Genomic DNA, 21,152 nt, shown 5'->3' with positions numbered 1-21,152 from the left:
AAATATCCCAGGAAGGTGGAAACGAACAACATGCCAGAAAGGTGACTCAAGAGCCATGGAAAACAATGGAGATGGAACCATTCCCAGGGAACCAAACTAAATAAAGTCTGATCAAAGAACATTCTCTATCTCCAGAGTAGGGGACACAGACAGCATTTGCTCAGAAAAAGTTCAGAATTGCTATGAACCAGAGAGTAGTTTCTACTCTTCCCTTTTCCAGATCAGAAAATTTATATGGGTCATTCTCTTCTCATTTCATTACTATATGGTGGGTGTGTATAGGTCAGTTGACTTTTTTTCTCTGTAGTATATAACTTTCTGGCTCAAGAAGCCTTATATAAACCTGAAGTAGATCACAATACTCTAGCTTTTAAGCATAATGCCAGGACTTGGGATATGGAAGTAAACATATTTCACATATGACAGCATATAAGTAATTGTGGCCAGAAAGCAGACAATGGCAAACTGTTTGGATTAATGGCCCTAAGTTTTCACACAAACACACCCCCATATCTATGTTTTTGTCCATGTTTTCTCACTCTAACTCTGGTCTTGACCAGATGAATTCTTTTAGCCAATAGGAAAAATCTGACACCAGTAGAGACTCAAAAAAGATTTTATAAATTTCTGCCTTCTCTCTTTTGATTCTTAACACTGCCATTAGAACATGCTTGGGCTAGTCTCCTGGAGGGAATGAGAGACAGGTAGCAAAGAGCCAAGTGTTCTATCCAAACCTATAGTAAATCAAGCCATCTCTAGCCAATTTGCCAGGGATTAGGAATCCCAGTGGGATTAGAGAAGCAAATGACTGCTCTATGAAACAATGAAAGGAAAAAAACCTACTGGTCTTATGATCTAGTGTGGAAGAGGAAGAGTGAAAATGAGGCATCAAAGATGGGCACAGCCCAGTCATTAATTTGTTTAAAAACTTTCAATGGCTCTTTGATAGTGTATATTATATCCCTACTGAAGTGTGAGTTCCATGAAGGACTGGGTCTTTAAAAATCATCATTATCAGTGGAGAGTCTGCTTCTTCCTCTACCTCACCCTCTACCCTTCCTTCTCCTCACACTCTCGCTGTCTCTAAAATAAATAAATAAATAAATAGGTCTTAAAAAAAAAAAAAAATCAACAGCATGGGCGCCTGGGTGGCTCAGTGGGTTAAATCAGCATGGGCGCCTGGGTGGCTCGGTGGGTTAAAGCCTCTGTCTTTGGCTCAGGTCATGATCTCAGGGTTCTGGAATCGAGCCCCTCATCAGGGGGTCTCTGCTCAGTGGGAGGCTGCTTCCTCCTCTCTCTTTCTCTCTGCCTGCCTCTCTGCCTACTTGTGATCTTTGTCAAACAAATAAATAAAATCTTTAAAAAAATCATCGTCATTATTCTCAAAAACTAACACCTATTGAATACTTATACTTTGTATATGTCAGGTGATGTACTGAAGAACTTAACCTTCATTAATTGTCTTGTTTGCTTTTTACGACAATCCTGGAAAATAGGAACCAATATTACCCCATATTACAGCTGAGGAACTGAAGTCTAGAGAACTTAAAGTGACTTGCCCAAGGTCAGCCAACTAGGACAGAGTCGAGTCAGAGTTCAAACAAAGGTCTGTCTCTGACTTCAAAGAACTTATTCTTAAATACTACCTTATTCTGCTTTTCTCATTGGGATACTTATTAGTTCTTCAGCACCAACTCAGATTTGGCACATAGTAAATATAATACATATTTGCTTAATGAATTAATGAAAAAAATGAATAAAAGTATAAATGAATGAACAAATAAGTAAGAGAATGATAGTACCAACGACAGAGAAAAAAACTGAAAGGAGGGCCTTCAAGAGTGGTAAAGAGACTTTGGGTGTTGTTACAATAATAAGAAAATGACAGTCATATGGTATTTGTCTTTCTCTGACTGACTTATTTTGCTTAGCATAATAGCCTCTAGTTCCATCTGGGGGAGGTGGATGGAGGGATGGGGTAACTGGGTGATGGGTATTTAAGAGAGCACTTAATGTAATGAGCGCTGAGTGTTATATTCAACTGAAGAATCACTAAACTCTATTCCTGAAACTAATAATACACTGTATGTTAACTAAACTGAATTTAAATTAGAAAAATTAAAACAAAAAAGAAAAATGATAATTCTTCTAGGAGTCAAGAAAGAATTAAGAGAAAGAAATTTGGGGAAAAGTAAATACATTAGTTTTTGGCATGATCAACCAGGTTATTTACACAGGTAAGAATGACCTTTGCATATCTGGAAGCAGAAGGCAAAAAAATGAAGGAAAAGGAGATCACCCAAGTGAGCCAGTGGAAAAGCTCTGGTGTTTGCTGCTGAGAAAGTGTATTTCACCAGTTGTAGTCAAAGATGACCATCTTATAAAGCATTCTTCCCGAAGTAAACATGCTTCCATGTGCAGCAAGAACAACTGAGAATTCATTGATTATGTCCCTAGATGTACTTTCATTGTGCCAGAAACTTCATATACATTTCATAATTTAATCCTTATAGAAACACTCTAAGATTGATATCATTCCTTCCATTGTGTGGATGCAGTTCAAAGAGAGAAAAATGTGGAGATATTTAAACTTAGATCTGTCTAACATTAAAACCCTTTCTTATATTCTTATTTTCTGCAAACAGAACTTTCAGACCACTAACTGAAAGAAAAAATTTCCTCCACAACTGTATGGTCAATTAATCTTTTAGAAAGCAGGAAAGAATATCCAATGGGAAAAAGCCTCTTCAACAAACAGTGCTGAGAAAATTAGACACCAACATGCAAAAGAATTAAATTGGACCACTTTCTTATATTTTTGTGTATGCACAAAAATAAATTCAAAATGTACTGAAGACCTAAATTTGACACATGAAACCATTACAATCCCAGAGAAGAAGATAGGCAGTAACTTCTCTGACATTGGCCATAGCAACTTCTTACTAGGTATATCTCCCGAGGCAAGAGAAACAAAAGCAAACAAACAAACTAACTATTGGGACTTCATCAAAATAAATAGCTTCTGTACAGCAAAGGAAACAATCAACCAAATTGAAAGGCAATCTACAGAAAGGGAGAAGATGTTCACAAACGACTTATCTGATAAAGGATTAGTATCCAAAATAATCAAAATATATAAAGAACTTATAAAGTCCAAACCAAAAAATGAATAATCCAATTAAAAGATTCACAGAAAACATGAGTAGATATTTTTCCAAAGAAGACATCCAGATGGCCAACAAACACATGAAAAGATGCTCAACATGACTCACCATCAGGGAAATACAAACCAAACCTTCTATGAGATATCACCTCACACCTGTGAAAATGATTAATAACAATAAAAGAAAAAACAACAGGTGTTGGTAAGGATGTGGAGAAAAGAGAACCCTCTTACACTGTTGGTAGGAATGTAAACTGGTACATCAACTCTGTAAAACAGTACGGAGTTTCCTCGAAAAGTTAAAAAATAGAACTAGCCTATGATCCAGCAAATGCACTAACTAGGAGGCATTTATCCAAGGAATACAAAAATACTAATCAAAAGGATATATGGCCCCCAGTGTTTATCGCAGCATTATTTATAATAGTCAGATTATGGAAATAGTCCAAGTGACCATTGATAGATGAATGGATAAAGAAGGGGTAATACACACACACACACACACACACACACCGCACATATGCACACAATGGAATTTTACTTAGCCATCAAAAAGAATGAAATCTTGTCATTTGCAGCAACATGGATAGAGCTAGAAAGTATAATGCTAAGCAAAATAAGTCAGTAAGATTAAGATGAATACCATATGATCTCACTCACATGTGGAATTTAAGAAACAAAACAATCCATCACAGGGGAAAAAAGAGAACAAAAAACCAAGAAACAGACTCTTAACTATAGAGAACAAACTGATGGTTTCTGGAGAGTGGAGGGGTAGGGGGATGAGTTGAATAGGTGGTGAGGATTAAGGAGTGCACATGTTGTGATGAGCACCAGGTAATGTATGGAAGTGTTGAATGACTAAATTGTACACCTGAAACTAATATTAAAATGTAAGTTAACTGATTGAAATCTTATTTAAAATTTTTCAAAAAAGAAAAAATAAAATTTCCCCCTTTGCCTTCAGTGGGCAATGTTAAAGAGCAAACATTTCTCCCTTCAAATAAATTTCCAAAGAGACAAAAGAATTATAAACATGTAATGTACACAATAGCCAAACTCTGGAAGGCACCAAGATACTCTTGGACAGGTGAATGGATAAAAATGTGGTCCATATATACAATGGAATATTACTCAGCATCAGTAGAGATGAAGACCCACCATTTGTATCGACATGGATGGAACTGGAGGGGATCATGCTAAGTAAAGTAAGTCAAGCAGAGAAAGACAATTATATGGTTTCACTCATATGTGGGACATAAGCAATAGCATGAAGGACTACAGGGGAAGGGAGGGAAATCTGAAGGGGGGCTGGAAATCAGAGGGAGATGAACCATGAGAGACTGTGGACCCCGGGAAATAAACTGAAGGCTTCAGAGGGAGGAGGTTGGGGGATGAGGTACAGGGTGATGGGTACTAAGGAGGGCACATGCTGTGATGAGCGCTGGGTGTTATACGTAACTAATGAATCATTGAACACTATATCAGAAACCAATGATGGACTATACAGTGCCTAACTAAACATAATTTTAAAAAAATGAATGGTCATTTCCAGTCAGTTGAATGATTGTGTAATTACTGGTTTTTATACTTGACTCCTTAAAAGGAAAGAGATTTACCCAACTTTGATTAAACCACCATAACATCTGAAAGACTATGTAACAGAGAAATAAAACAGCAGCAAGTTGTTTTCTTCTCCAACTTTGTGTTTTTATTCTTTTCCATTCTCAATTGTTCTCCAAGCTGCCTATTTTGCCTGTATCAGACTATAGGGTTTGACTAAGAATTTGGTTGTCTCAATTATAATCCCTTGAGTGGCACAAAAAGGCATTCTCCATGAAATGGATGCCAAGTCACATAAGGTTTTTGAGTGGAAAGTTGGAATCTTTCCTGCACCCATAGTTATGTTCTCTGGTGTTAAGGGAAGGATTTCTCCATTCCTAGTAAGAGCTGGGAGGGAGTCAAGAATCCTGTGATGGCCACCCTGTGGAGACACAGTTTGCTTGTTTTCCAATAAGCTGTTAGTCTGACTCTTTCCTGGAGTGTCACTATAGACTTCACTGAACATAAGTATTTTCATTGCTGTATTTAAAGTATTGTTATAAACAGATAATTTCTACTAGTGTTCCAAGGCCTTTCTGACTTTTGGCCTTCTTTTTCATTTAAGGACATGACTTACGTCCCCAAGGACAGTGTATTTTTTTGAGGGCGGGAGCTCTCTAAACAGGAGTTTGTGTGGTGGCAAGATGAAACTGAGAAAGGAGTCTCAGACTGAGGGATTTATGACATAAAGTAGGGTAAAGAAGGAATAGGAGGCAGATCCTGCTACTTTCCTGATAGGCTACCAGGGGTACAAACCATGCAGAGAAAAGGTAGCAGTCCAGGCAGGCAGGCAAGCAGTGCCATCAAAAATTCAGGCAGGTAGAATGATGATCATTCCAGACAAAGGTAATATAAATAGACAGCATCAAAGAAGGAGCATGGTCCCAAAGGGCCTGAGCTTTAGGAATAGGACTCTAGCCATCAGGATACCAGAAGGGGTCAGCTAGTGACAAATACTGGCCCCATTTTCAGAAGTACTAGGGTTCTAGGAAAAAATAAAAACACAAGAGAATGAGATAAGAACTCTAGCAGTGAGATCTGACCTGAGCAATAGGGAGGAGTTGAGTTTGTCAAGGCAATCATACTAGATTAGCAGAGAACATGAGGTCCCAAACCCCTAAAGCAGATTCAAGGCAAGACATCTCCCAGAGTCTGTGTGGGTACTCATCTTGTCTCAGAGAGGCATCTATGAGGTTTAGAGGGATTAAGCTAGTCTTTATAGTGATTTGTAGATTATACATTTTGTATTCTACCACAGGTTCAAGTTCAGAACCCTGAGCATGTAGAAGACACTTAATTATAATTTTATATAACTAAATGTATTCTATGTGCTAGGTACTAATCTAGGTGTGTGTTATATCATTTAACTACATCCTAAGAAGTACATATCATCATTCCCACCTAACAGACAAGAAATCCCAGGCAGAGGCAGATGAAGTAATTGCCCGAAATCAAGCATTTAATAAGAGGTAACACTGGAATAGATATAAATAGTTTGACATCAAAACCCAAACTTTAAACTCTATTGCCAATCTTAGTCATATATTTTATAAAGCTACCATTTGCTAAATTTATATGATGTGACAGATATAATGCTAGGTATTATAGGTATCATCAATGCCCTTCAAGAGCTTAGGTTATAGTAGGAAGATAAATACATGAAAGATAGTAACACTTACTTTTGGGCCCTGATAGGAGACTAGAAGTTGCTATGACATCATTCATGCTAGGACCCAATACTCTCTAAAGTGAGACTTTCTGAGGGAAGTGATGGAAGACAGTGGTAATGAAAGAAAAGGAGAGAAAAGAAAGAAAAAGAACAACTTACCCAAAGCCCCAGAAGAAAGGAAAATCATGATCTCTTTGAAATTACTGAAAGACACTTGTGCAACATGAAGGTAGAATATACAGGGAGGTGAGAGAAAATGATAAGCGATGTCATCAGAGAAGTCCGTAGAGCCCCATTGTGTAGAGCAGAGAGGCTGCATTCAGCAGTCCAGGCTTCACCCTGACAGAAAAGCCAGGAAAGGATTTCAAAATAGAGTAACATGACCAGATGTGCATTTTGGGAAATGATTCTCAGTTCTATGTGGAAAGAAAGGAGAGATGGGTGGACAGAAAACCAATTCTTGCTCTTCCTACTCCATGAAACAGGCCCTAGTTGGTTGAATTGCTCTGACAGCCCATCTGTCCCTCAGTCTGCTATTAGGGCCTAGAGCCCAGAAGACAGCCCTGGAGGCCAAGTCTACCAGCAGGAACGCTATCATATGGGCACAAGGACTGGTTTTCATTTAATCGCGTTTTTGTTTTTTTTTTTTTTCCCATGCTTTTCATGGCCCTGCATGTTCCCATACTAGCCAGGCAACCTCCTTTGGTTTCTGAGACTCCATGCCTAGCTTTTCTAGCTCTGACAAGTCGTCTACAACCCTCCACTGCTACTTTGGTAACTGTAAACATATGTTTTCTGTTCTCCCCACATCCCTGCAGTAGAGCCACAGGTTGTGTCTTGACGCAGAGATGTCTGGAATGTTTAGTATAATCCCAGTCACACAAAAGTTCTTGGCCTTGGGTGATAAATCACACCTTCCACATCTGTCAGGGGAAGAATTGAAAGGGTGCATCGTTTCTTCTGTGTGTGGCCAAATGGTTTTCTCCCAGCATGAAACAAGCCTATTTGAGGCACAGGTTGGCAGGGGTCACTTCCTTTCCTATCACACACATTTTAACAACCCAGGTGCTCATAGAATATGAGCTGATAAAAAGACTCAGCTTTGAAGAGCCTTTGTTAATGCTTTTCGGAAGGAATTACATGTAGAGAATTCTAATCATTGCATTGAATTCTAATCATTGCCATTATTTGTGTTTCTACCACCTTCTTTGTCACATGTACATACCTTTGTACACTTTCACCCCATCTTTTCCTCCATGGAGAGAATCAAAGAGAAGAGAGGGGCCTATAGTTGTTATCTACCTTGGGTACCTATAAACAAAACAAGAGATGATAATTTTAGGTCTTTCTCACAAGGTCGTGCAGCCTAGAAAAGGAAAAGACAAATGTTTAAAAAGAATAAAACAAGCAACAGGCTAGACATTTTTACTTTTCTCTGTAAGACTAAGTCTTTTTTTTTTTTTAACTTATTAGCAAGATTAGGCGACTTTATAGCCATTATGACTACCAAAATGATACAATGTTAGCATTAAATCAAAATGACATATGCAAATGCCGGTAGGGAGAACATTCTGAACAGTATAAAGAACTCTAAAAATGCAAAGTATAATGGCTAGATTTTTCATTAGCTCCATAGGGCTATGACATTCTACCTCTAGTCAATATTCTATCATCCATGATCAGAGTAGACCTGATGAAAAGAAACATCTAACTTGCATGAAACTCAGTAATGAAGCAATCTTACTTTCCTGAGAGAGAGAGAGAGAGAGAGAAGAAGGAAGAAAGGAAGGAAGGGAGAGTGAAAGACAGAAAGCAAGCAAGCAAACAATAAAGAGAAAAGGAAAAAAAGAGAGAAAGAAATGGGGCCCATGATAAAGCAAAGATGATAAAATAAAGCTCATGAACTTTATGCACATGAAAATGCTCCTGGGGCTCACACTTAGAGTCCATTTGCTTATATTTTAGGCACAACTTTAATGAGCATGATTGTCTAGTTTCCCAGTTCCAGGTATCCTGGAGGCAGCAGGTCACCAGGGAGACACACACTGGCAGCATCAGAAAGTGACAGCTGGCAGCCTGAGACTTGATGACAGGAAAACTCTGAAAAGTTGATACCAGAACTCCAAACCGGAACCCCTACAGGTTCAAACACAGAGCCCTGAACTCAACAGGCTCTCTTACAGCACTTTAGAATAATTTATGATTGAGTCATCAGAGCGAGATCAAATTAGAATGTTATATTTAATAAAGCAGAGAAGTATACATATATTTCCAAAGATGTTCACCAGAAATAGTTTAAATGAACCTATTTTTATACATATGAACTTTGTAACCAGAACAACTCATTTCCGTAATGTTCTAGATAGGTAGCTGACCTTTTACTGTATATTGGTTACTTCTCAATTTTAATCCCAAGCCACCTGCCCTTCTTGATCCCCTAGCCAGGAAGCCATGATTAGGAAATGCAGTGTGTTTATACCAGTACTACCCCAAGCTTAGCAAAAGGAGGTTTATAAATTTACTGCTACCCGCTCCCAAAATAAAATCACACATTGCTACCCCAGTGCTACCTACATGATTCCAGACTAAACTGTGCTGCTCCTGATGCCAATAATATGTAATACATGTTACTTTATGTGCTGATCAAGTTTAAATCCAATTTTAGCTAGCCATTTAAGAAGATGTGATTCTAATCTAACAATCCAAGCTTTTTGTGATTTGATTTGTCTTTGAATCCCTTGTACTGGATTTCTCAAGAAATCAAATTATTATCACCCAATAGAACTGAACTCTTGAACCTAGAAAAGAAAGACAATAGACTAGCCTAGAAGATGGAGCAAGTAATCTACATAACTGATATTCTGCATGATTCTTTTCACAAATGTTAACAAAGGAAAAATCAGATCAAAACCAGAGCAAACTTGAGGTTATTCTACTGTGCAGATGGTTAAGGTTTCTAGATATTATCAATACTTGAAGTAAGAATGAAAAGAAATAAAATAAGGCAGAGGGTAGGTGTACAAAACCCAGAAACACATTTCCCTTGAGGATAGCATGCCAAAATTTTGAATATAGTGTCAAGGGGAATATAACCGTTTGGTGGTAAGCTTTGCAAAGCCATTCATAAAAAGTCCCAGTCCCAGTCAGTAGGTTGGAGGAAAGGAGGCATAGCAGTCTGAGCAATGCTGCAGGGATGAACAACCCCCAAATTTCAAAGCTTAAAACAACAAAGGTCTCTTTCTTTCTCGTGCTACATTTTCACTGCCAGTCCGCTGGGACTACGCTATATGCCGTCTGCTCTCCTCACTCCGGGATCTAGGGTAACAGAGGAGCTATTATCTGCTCCTTGCGGTTCACAGTGACAGAAAGAGGGAGTAGCAAAGCACATGTGGGCTCTTCAAACCTCCACATGGAAGTGACCATGCTCATTTCTCTCACATTTTATTGGTCCAAATAAGTCACAAAATGAAGCCTGACTTTTAAAGGAGTAGGAAGTACTCCTCCGTCAGGGAGGAGCTTCAAATATTGATGTGTGGGAATGCAGTCACTACAGGCAGTAGGGCAGAAATGACAAGCTGTCCACCAGAGGTCAGGGCTTTTCACATGAGCATCCATAAAAATCCTGTGGAAGGCTTATTAAAATGCCCTGGCCCCACCTCCATTCTTCCTAATTTAGTAATGCTGGATAAGCCCCAAGAATGTGCATTTCTAACAGACTCCCCGGTGAATCTGATGGTGGCAGTCCATGGAGCATACTTGCAGGAGGACAGACACACAGCTGTTGCTGGGAAGCAGGTGCCCAGACAGACGCTGAATATCCCAGCCCACCCTTGCATCTCCATAGGGGCGAAGGACTAGTCCTCACCAAGGAAACATGACAAGTGATGTGGGTCACCTCTTGAAGGAAAGTAGTTAAAAACCAAAGATCCCTTTCTCCTACTCCCTTCTCCCATATGCTTTTTACATGTCGATGACCAGAGCAACATGGCAGCTTCTTCAGTCCGAAACATGGTCCCCCTCTGACAAGAAGCACCTGCATCAGATTACTACGGGAAAAAGAACACATTTTTATCATGCTAAGCCACTGAAATTTGGGGGTTTGTTTGTCAAAACAGGTAGTTTACCTTAGCTAACATTGGAGAGGATGGGAAGAAGGTTAAGAGAATCTTGACCACGCCACTGAATACTGCCTCTTCTTCAGCTAAATGAGGGAAACCTCTCCTGCCTCCTTAACTTCTACAAATGTCATTTTCTTTGATCCCCCATAATTATATCTCTTTTTTTCTCTAGTCCCTGTGGTATCATAAAATTAAAAAGATTAGGATTAGAAAGTAGAAGAACTCAGAATCATTTTAATTCCTGCCTAAGGTCCTAGCTATGATTCACTTATTTACATTTTAGTCTCATTCATTTAACAAAACCTTACTCAGGGCCTATATACGTATGTCTAAAAGATAGTCCTGCCTCCAAAAATGGCATAGGCATTACCTCAGCCCCTCCCATGATCATGGCAGATATCAAAAATCAAAAAAAAAAAAAAGTCCTTTTTCTCTCTGGGTTCAGGGAAAGCCTCAGAATCCTTTACAGCAGAATGCTCCAAAAGCCATTACAAATAAATCTATAATGGTGGTTTTATCATCTAAAAAAATCAATATATATCTAAGTTGTTTCTATTTGTTTCTCAATAAATGGGTTTTTCAAAGAGGTTTGGTTTCATGTGGTCACTGATTTCAATCTAATTCTAATATATTTTCCCGAGTAATAGAAACTATAAAGACCAAGCTACATTTGCCACTAAGTTTCCACATTGATTTAGGTTCCACTAAGCAGATATACCTGCACAAAACCTGAAATGCAGAAATCGACACTGTGGGATTATAGCCTTACATGAAGAGACTGGACTGCCCAGCCAGTATCACTACAGAAGTGTTTGATTCTCTTGAGGCAGCTGTGAGGAAGGTTCTATAGGTTAGTACCTAGCATCAAAACTACTGAACAGCAGGTGTCTGTGGCAGTCAGGTTCCTTGAAACAAGTCCCTTGGTGTGGCTTGGCAGCTCATCAGGCTGCATTCTTTCTGAACAAGCAGGACCTATGCTTGTTTCCATCTTTAGTCTAGGTGAAAGAATCTCTTAATCTTGGCCCAGCACTTCACAGGCTCTTGCTCTGGCCCTCCTCTGGTCATCTCCTAAACACTGAGTGAGGAGTATGTGGAGCCAATGAGACATACTTAACTGGAGCTTTAGCCCCAGACTGTGCCCTGGAAATCATGGACCCACATTCCTTACCTAAAATGGCCCTGAACTTGCTTCCAGAGTCTGTGTGGGTCTCTTTCCTGGGGCTCATTCTCCTGAAAGTGAACCAAACCACCACTGTGGGCACCTTTTGGTCTGAGGGTGGCCACAGGGCAGCTGGCTCCCAAGGGTATAGACAGAGCTTGTATATGTGGGTTACAGCGTCCACACATATGCTAATAAGAGTCCCTTGCAGCACAGAATGAAGCCAGAAACAAAAAAACAGAAGGGTGGGAAATCTGGGTTGGGGACTTGGTCATGCTTTTCCCATACCATTATGCTTTGGTGAGGAACCCAAAAGAGTCAAAATTTTAAGCTCTATCTTGACCTCCCAGGTCATTTAGGAGGTAACTTTCTCCAAGTGGGAACATAGCATACATTTTATTTAACAAACTGAAGCTGATGTTTAACTTTTAAGTACTTAGACATGTTATGTGGGTATCAATTTGTACTTCTGCCCCAGATCCCACAAATTTTAGTAGCATAACTACTCGGTTCTCTAGCCTCTGACATATTCTGCAAACTACCTTATGCTCTGTAATAAACCTTCTGCCTAAACTACCCAGAGTAAATTTTGTTCTCTAAAACCAAGAAATCAGTTGTTATAATTCCCTAGATGCTTAGAAAGGGGTGGTATTTTCCTTTTGTTGTAGACAAATACACATCAACTCCAAAAATATGGAACTCTTCCAGTATCAACCATAGCTTGGATTTGTTGTGAGTGACTCTTCCTGATCCCAAGGCTCTATACTGTAGCAGCAAGAGTATTGATGTTGAATGAGAGTTTAGGTTGGAGACCCAGCTCCAACACTAACCCAGTGTGCACCTTGAACAAGCCATTTTTAACCTCCCTAAACCCTGGGAGGTTTATGTGTAATACGTGTACATATACTTCATTGGATGCAGATCTAACATTGCCATTTCTAATGCTGAACCTAAAGAAAAGAGTTAATAGTAGCTGACACCTTAGGTATATTCCTTGTGGTATATTCTCCGATGCTTTTTCTTTTGCTTACTTCAGAAACATCTGCTCCAATCACTTCCCTCTGGAAAACCAATTCCACTGTCTTAACTTCTGGCTCCATTAGGAAATATTTCTAGAAAGTCATTCAAATGTTTCCATTTGTCAATTCCATTTTGGTACTTCAAGTTCTAACTCCTTATGCTACAGGAAACCATTTTCTTCCTTACTTGCTATTTAAACTCTTCAAGCGTTTGTCAAGCATTATTATGTCATACTCACCCTACTCAGGGACTTAATCACACACTCCATGCACTTCAAGACATATTCATTTTCTGGAGTATCCAATGACATGATCTGCAATAGCAGAGATAAGGATTCAAGCACTTAAGTTCCTCTTGGGTTTCTTGATTTTTAGAATATTAAGGAATTTTTCAGAGTTAGTCCTATAGCAATGTAAGTTTCAAATAGCTTTCATAACATGATGTATTTTCTTTTCATTATGCTTTTCAGATTAAGAACCTACTACAACAGTAGCCTATGCTAACAGGAAGATAAGCCTTCTGTTTCTGGCTCAGAAACTTGGAAAAGGGAACATTTCAAAAGTCATTTTATTGGCATATTTCAATCAAATGCCTAAAAATCCATGATGAGATGAGCAAGGACTGCATTAGGCAACTTCTATTTTTTAAAGATTTTTCTAGTTTCCAATGGTCTCTACCAGATGGTCCTGTAAACGTCCCTCCCCACAAAAAAAGTAACTATCAAAAAAAAAAATAATGATACTGTTATGCTGAAAATAAATAAATAAATAAAAAAGAATTGCAGAACCATTGCAACATGGCATCAAAAGGTTAAAACTGCATAGAAACTTTGGGTAAAATGCTTTATATTTTAGAAACAATTAATACACCTGTAGGTGCTGTAGCAGGGAGCTTGGGCATGTTGGCCCCATTACTCGTCTTTTTTTGGGCTCAGCTCTCTGATAGAGGGACAGACTGAACCCTACAGTCTGTGTTTCCCAAGATCCCAGATCAGCTGTTTTCTGCCTAAGTTTTGACAAAGAAAGACACAGACCAGAGATCGAATGTGGTGGGAGAGAGCAACCAAGGCACTTCTCCTCTCTACCTACCTGAGAAGGCAGCTTCTCAGCAATTGCTTCTCCTCTATGGCTCCAGCTCCTTGGTTTCATTGTTTGGCAAATTTGTCTTAGCTTCCATTTAATAACCCCCTGGGCGGGAGTACTGCTACATGTTTCATCTTTCTAGCCTATAGATGGTAGTGGTTTCATGCTGCTTAACTCTGTCTAACTCTGTTACTTCAGCTCTCAGAAATTCCATCACCTATTTGATAAATTCCCTGAATTAAATTCACTCTGTTGAAAAGTTTTAAGGTGGTTTCTGCTTTCTTGGTTATACTCTGATTGATAATATAATGGACTGACTTTTGAAACAATGCACATGACTGTTAGTGCACCAATAAGAATGTTAAGGAAGTGGGATATAATAAGTCACCTTATAGATTTCTCAGGACACTACATGAAATAAAGCATAAATTGTGGGAAAACTGCCCCAGCAAGAAGACTAAATTAGAGGCATCAGTAAATTCTGGGGACTTGATTGGCCTTTTTCTTTATTTTTTCTCTCCAGGTAAAATAATGTGTAGGTGAGCAGTGAAAGCAATAGTAATCGCTGACCTATTTACAATTTTGACTTTGTGCCAGTAGGTCTATTATTTAGTATAGTCTTCATTAAGATGTTCACTAGAACATATCAAGGAAATATCTGAAAACATTACGTCTGGCTTGTTAACAAAACAAGTGCCAAATATGAAATAAACCAAAATCACAAAAACTTTTGCCTTCATTTTGTTCTCATTCTTTCATTTACTCAATGAGTACCTGTGATGTGTCAATCACTCATCTACATCCTACAATCCCTGAATAAAGAGCAAAAAAATAAAATAATCCCTTACCTGTGTGGAGCTTATGGTCTGGAGTGGGTAGAAGTGGCTATTTAGACCGATAGCAACCAACAGGGTGAAAACCATCATAGGATAGACAGTCAATCCACACTTAGATTTTTTTTTCTCTAAGTTATTTCTGTCAATATTAAGACCTAAAAGGAAAGCAGAGATTGTTGTCTTACTTTCTAATAAACAGTTGTAAAAGTGTGCTGGATTTGAAGTTCTACAAGTTTTGATTTGAGTTCCAATTCTTTACTTTCCTTATTATTTCAATTATCATGCTTATGAAAGATCACTCATATAAGCTCCCTGAAGTAATATTAAAAATAGAAAAATGTACTGAGAATAGAGATATTTAAGTTTGGAAAATTGAAATTAGTTAATAGCTCTCATTTTCTTTTTATTTTTAATTTCCAGCAAATGACCATAATAAATGACTGTTGTTGGTGTTCCAAATTTGAGGGATTTTAGGTCATTAATTTTTCAGGTAAATTTTTCTGTCCTATTCAATCTCTCTACTACTGTGGCTCCAATTACAGTTTCTTTAGACCAGTTTATATGGTATATGGTCTCATGGGTCACTAACAATATATTCTTTCTTTTCTTTAAAATATTTTTTCTTTCCATTCTTCAAAATAGATAATTTTCCTATCTTCAAGTTCACTAAACTTTATTTTTTTTCCAATTTCCAGGTTGGTGTTAATACAATGCAATCATTTTTTTAATTTTTAAATCAATTTTTAAATTTTAGACAGTGCATTTGTTAGTTCTAGAATTCCATTTGGTTCTTTTTTACAGTTTCCATTTTTCTGAGAAGATTTCCCATTGTACATTTCCTATATATATCTTCCTTTTTAAATTCTTAAATATATTTATAATAGCTAGTTTAAAATTAGTGCTGCTAATTCTAACATCTAAGTCATCTGGGATTTGTTTCTTTTGGCTGCTTTATTTCATAATTAGTGGTCATATTTATCTATTACTTTATATATCCAGTATTTTTTAAAATGTTATGCAAGACATTTAAGATTACATGACACAGGGGTGCCTGGATGGCTCAGTGGGTTAAAGCCTCTGCCTTCGGCTCAGGTCATGATCCCAGGGTCCTGGAATCAAGCCCTGCATCGGGCTCTTTGCTCAGCAGGGAGCCTGTTTCCTCCTCTCTGTCTCTGCCTGCCTCTCTGCCATTTTGTGATCTCTGTCTGTCAAATAAATAAATAAAATCTCAAAAAAAAAAGATTACCTGACACATATGCACATATATGTATATATACACATATACATTTAAGTTAAATCACATTACAATGAATGTGATTATTTCATCTTCCTTTAAAAGCTACTAAAAGTTTTGTTCTGGCAGACATTAAAATTCCTCCTTCTTTTAAAAGTCTCATGAAAGTCTCATTTTCCTTCAAATATATCTGACCACCTTCCTGTACCATAAAAACTATCACATCTATCGCCAAGAGAAAAGAGTCTTTACAAATGATCAGCAATTCAAAAGTCATAGAATTTGAGATCCATTTCATCCTTTTATTTCAAGGGTACATCTATGTGGAGAACCCACCATACAAATTTGCATATATATTATTTCATATTACCTATAAAAATTATCTCCTATAAGAAAGTAAGACAAATCTTTTTTGAAATGTAAATAATCTTTCCAAAATCAGTTTTAAAAAACATCCTGGTTTTAAAAACATCTTAATTGAGGAAAAGAACCATAATTCTAGGGAAAGAGTATTATTACCTTCATGAAGCCTAGAAAAAGTAAGAACAATAATTTGGAGGGTAAAGAATCAAAACTATTTGGTAATCTCTGTTTGGATGAAATATGTGTAAGGACTATATCAGCCCATATTTGAACAGGTGTGTTTTTCCAGTTTGAGCTGAAGCTGTAAAACCCATATATTCAATAGTATTTTTGTTTTCTTTTGATTTAAACAAAAACCAAGTTTGTTGTAAAATTTCTTTTAAACACTAAAGACATAAAGAAAAATTTTATTCTTCTCAGAGATAAATAACTGAACATATTAAGTAAGGTATGCCCTTTAAGTTTTTTAGGTGTGTGTGTGAAAATATGTGTTCTTATATATAATAAATTACAAAACTGGAATGGTGGCCTTGACATGATGTACCTTATATATATCACTAAAAACATATCATGGTTTTTCCACATCATTAAATGGTCTTTGATAAATGTGATTTTTTATAACATTTTATTGTATGGACAATTTACTTATCCATCACCCTATTACTAGAGATTATATTATTTTTGATATTTTATTATCAAATAAATTAAATAATTGTTCCCATATATAATTATTTCCTTTTAATAAATTTATGAAATGGAAATGGTGGGAAGAATGGAAATAAAAATAGCAGTACATCAAGCCAGTGTAATGCAGAAAGAAAACCTTGAAAAACAGAAATGGAGAGTGGTTTTAGTTAGCATTGTTTTCATAACTGAATCGAAAAGGAGGGCATGCCAAAGCAATAGGCTTTCATAAAATAGTTGCTCTGTGTTTCAAACAATTATTGGAAAACGGGAGCTGAGACTGAAGACCTGTAAAGTTAACAGCAGAATTTCTTATCATATGTGTTGCAGAACATAGATTGTGTGGGATTTTCATAAGTGTTACATCAGGGAACTGTTCTGAGGTGTAATGACTTTGAGAAATACAAATTTAAAGACAAATAAGATTTTTGCTATTATGTTTTATTGCAGGACTTCCCAGAACCTTTAATGTTCTTGTATGCTTTTTAAAACCCCAAACAGAAACTATAATATGAAACATTTCCCAAATTTATTTAGCCACAGAATCTTTTGTGCACGAAGTATCTTGAGGGAAAAGTGTTCTGTGGAACACCAGATTGAGGAAAAGTACTTGAACAAAATTGAGGAAAAGTAAATTATAGTCAAGGCCAGTGGAAAAACCACATCAGATTATGTTAGATTAAGTTAAATTGTTTTATGACATACACTGAATGTTTTGAAATCTTGCTTTCCATTTAAATTGCTTATCTCTTTAAAAATGCCTCATGACATTTGCAACAACATGGATGGAACTAGAGCGTATCATGCTTAGCAAAATAAGGCAAGCAGAGAAAGACAACTATCATATGATCTCCCTGATATGAGGAAGTGGTTATGCAACATGGGGGCTTAAGTGGGTACGAGAAGAATCAATGAAACAAGATGGGATTGGGAGGGAGACAAACCATAAGTGACTCTTAATCTCACAAAACAAACTGAGGGTTGCTGGGGGGAGGGGGGTTGGGAGAAGGGGGTGGGATTATGGACATTGGGGAGGGTATGTGCTTTGGTGAGTGCTGTGAAGTGTGTAAACCTGGCGATTCACAGACCTGTACCCCTGGGGATAAAAATATATGTTTATAAAAAATAAAAAATTAAAAAAAAATGCCTCATTAAAAAAAATGCCACATGAGCTGTGTTCTTGTTTTGTTAGTACATAGCTCTACACAAAAGTGGACTGTGAATTTTTCTCACCATGACATGTTTTTCTGGAGGCCATAACATATAGTGATAATGTCCCAACCTACGAGTTAAAACAGAGTAGTAAGTTGTGCCATTAGCTAACTTGTGACCTTAGAAAATTAACTCAGGCTCCACGAAATTTGCATGGCAGGGCAAATTGTTGATTCAACAGATGATTGGATCCTGATGTTCACAAACTTTTCAGTCATTCTCACCTGGTATTATTCATGGGCTTTAGGAAGATCGATTCAGCTTCTCTGTGATTGGTCTTATAAATTTGAAGCTCTAATGGTAAACTTTTTCTCAATTTAAGATCCACAGCATTTTTAATAATGATGTTATACTGTAAAGACATAAGAGGGAGACAGTTATTCAACTTCCCAACAATAACTAAATGTTAAATGTATTTCTGTCCTGCCTTTTACCTAAACAGATATTTGTGTCCCGGGGATCAAGCACCTCGCTCAGCCACATTTTCTGTATAAACTCCATAGTTCTAGGTTGGCCTATGGTTTATTTGTCTCACAACAGAAATGTTTAACCTGTGGTTAATAAGCTTCAGGGAGCCTTTGAACCTGATGAAATTGTGTATAAACATTTTCTCTTTATGTGAGAATATTCATCTTTCTGGAGACACACCCCATGGAATAGATTTTCAAATGGCATTTTCAATCCCTCAAAAAACTTACTGCTTACAGATTTCTTAAGGTTTTTGAAGAGGTACCTGAAGAATAAAATGAGGCACAAATTAATGCTTGAGCTCAAAATGCTGGTCTAAGTTACTGCTATAGTAATTTACCCATCATCAGAATAAGTGGGAGTAGAAACCTCAGGGTACAGAAATCAGCATGATCACAAAAAGGAAAAAAAACTATTTAGAAAAAAAAGCTTTTTTTTTTTTTTTTTTTTTAAAGAGGCATTTTCTCTTCCTCTTACCTTCCCAAGGTCCCAACCCCTGCATGGAAAACAAAGCAAAGCAAAACAAACAAACAAAAAAAAACCCTGTAGGAAAAATATCTTAATGATACATTACAAAAACTGCTAATAAACAGATAGAAGTGCCCTCATTCACAATATGAGATAATATTTACCCATTTATTAGCTATGCTCCTAGAGACCTTAAAAAATCTTTTCTATAGCATGGTCCAGTGTCATCAGAATATCTATGAAATAGTACACAGTGATTGTAATTTTATGGAAAGAATTTCTTGGAAAGCCTGCCTGTCGGATAAATTAGCTATCTTTAACATAATCCTGATTAATTTTGCCATGTATTATCTTCTGCATGTTCTTGAGCTCAAGGTCCCAATTTATTAACCCCTATTCTAGATTTAAAATCATACATATATCTCCATGCTCCTCTGAATATTATTGTGTGATAGCTGATAATTGGCTAGTACTTAGTATGTGCCTCACAAGAAAGCCTGAGCAGATACAGAGATGGTTTACATCTGAAAGTTGCACTGCCTTAAAGCAGCCTCAAAAGAAGCAGCAAAGCCCATGAAGAGTCAATGTTCATCTTCATGCTCATTCATTCTTTCATTCACTCATTCATCTACTCAACAAATGTTCATCAAGCCTGCTCTCTGTCAGGCCCTGTTCCAGGTGTTGGACATAGAGAGGTGAATAGGATACAATCTCATCAGTGGTAGGATAGGTTGGGAAGAGTTTAGAAAGACAGTGTGACAAGTACCATTGACTGAACCCAAGTTCCAGAAGCAAAGAAATGGGACTCCTAACCCAATCTAGGGCTTCTTGGGAAAGGTAACATTTAAGTGGACACTTGAATAATGAATGGGAAGTAACCAGGCAATAAGCCTGTTTTAGACAGAGGAAGCAGCAGATGCAAAGGCCCAAAGGCAAGAGGCATATTTGGTGAGCTCCCAGTAATCGTCATCAGATTCAAGGTGGAGGTAGTAGTGAGAAAGGACAATGGAGAAGTAGTAATTAAGATATAGATTTGGAAAGGTCTTGAATGACATTTAAGGATTTAGACTTTGTACTGAAATCAGGAACACTGGAGAATATAAATTGGGGGAAGGAGATGCATAAAAATATTTATATTTTATGAGTATCTTCCTGGCTACAGAGCATAAAAGGAGTAACAGAAAGCCAAGGAGATCAGTTAGGAGGCTGTTTCAGCAATCTAGACATGAGGGAAAGAAATGCATTGGAGAGACATTTGGGAGGGAGGATCCATGGATTGAATTGACTTGTTGCTGCAGTGAGGGAAATGGAAGAGGCAGAAGGAATGATATTATTCCATATGCTGGCTTAGTTAGCTATTAGATAATGGTGATACTCCCTAAAACAGGGACCAGACAAGAGAAAACAAGTCTGTTCACAACTTTATTGACCTGGAATCTTGCATATTTTATAGAAGTTCTGGAAACTACCAAAGCAGGCTTGCATAGACTTTGAAAGATTGCATGCAAAGAAATTGGATGCTTGCCCTAGGTAAGAGTTAAGCATATCTATTTCAATTTCACTGATAACAAAACAAATGAATCAACATATACAATAAGATAAAGCTTTACTTCATAGTTTAAAATTATAATTTTTTTCCATAGAGACCTTGAATCATATTGAAAGTAAGATAAAAGATGTTACAGTAGTAACCTCTCTGCACTATCCTGGAAGTATCTTCCTATAAGAGTGATTTGGCCTATAAAGTTCATGAATTACAAGGGAACCGAATCTTCTTGGTTTTTTGGGGGGAGTTTTGTTGTTGTTGTTGCTTTTAGTCTCTTTTAGCCAGCTAAGATGAGGATTAATATCTTCATCAAAGCCAAGTAAGAGCTTCCCTCATAGTTCAGGAAGGACCAAGTGAAGTTTTGAAGAGCTCTTGGGATTCATTCAGCTCTTTAATCCCCAAATATAGCATAGGTTGCCTTGTAGAGATTTCACTGTTGCTGCAGTTTACAATTCTCATTGCAAAGACAAAGTTTAGAAAAGGACATTAAATAAATGAGATAGCAGTCACCAAAACAATTACTCAATA

The 21,152-nt window shown here is 37.4% G+C and overlaps 1 protein-coding gene and 1 long non-coding RNA gene across 2 annotated transcripts in view; both read right to left on the bottom strand.

Annotated features, from left to right (window-relative positions):
* Window positions 1-7,659: 7,659 nt before the first annotated feature.
* LOC309840800 lies at window positions 7,660-14,804 on the bottom strand. Its single transcript, XR_014298799.1, has 3 exons — window positions 14,662-14,804; window positions 12,970-13,044; window positions 7,660-7,745 (listed from the first exon to the last, which is right to left on the bottom strand). It is a non-coding gene; the product is annotated as an uncharacterized lncRNA (long non-coding RNA).
* A 3,666-nt stretch (window positions 14,805-18,470) lies between these two features.
* The window catches only part of METTL15 (methyltransferase 15, mitochondrial 12S rRNA N4-cytidine), a 251,900-nt gene continuing 249,218 nt past the window's right edge, over window positions 18,471-21,152 (bottom strand). Inside the window, exon 6 of the mRNA XM_082683260.1 lies at window positions 18,471-18,494. Coding sequence (XP_082539386.1) covers window positions 18,490-18,494 — 5 coding nt within the window. The 3' untranslated portion in view covers window positions 18,471-18,489. The remainder of the gene's footprint in view (window positions 18,495-21,152) is intronic.

This window comes from Mustela nivalis (genome assembly GCF_964662115.1).
Source record: "Mustela nivalis genome assembly, chromosome: 9".
NCBI lineage: Eukaryota > Metazoa > Chordata > Mammalia > Carnivora > Mustelidae > Mustela > Mustela nivalis.
Note: the sequence above shows the minus strand (reverse complement) of the source record. Positions and strands in the feature narration are given on the sequence as shown.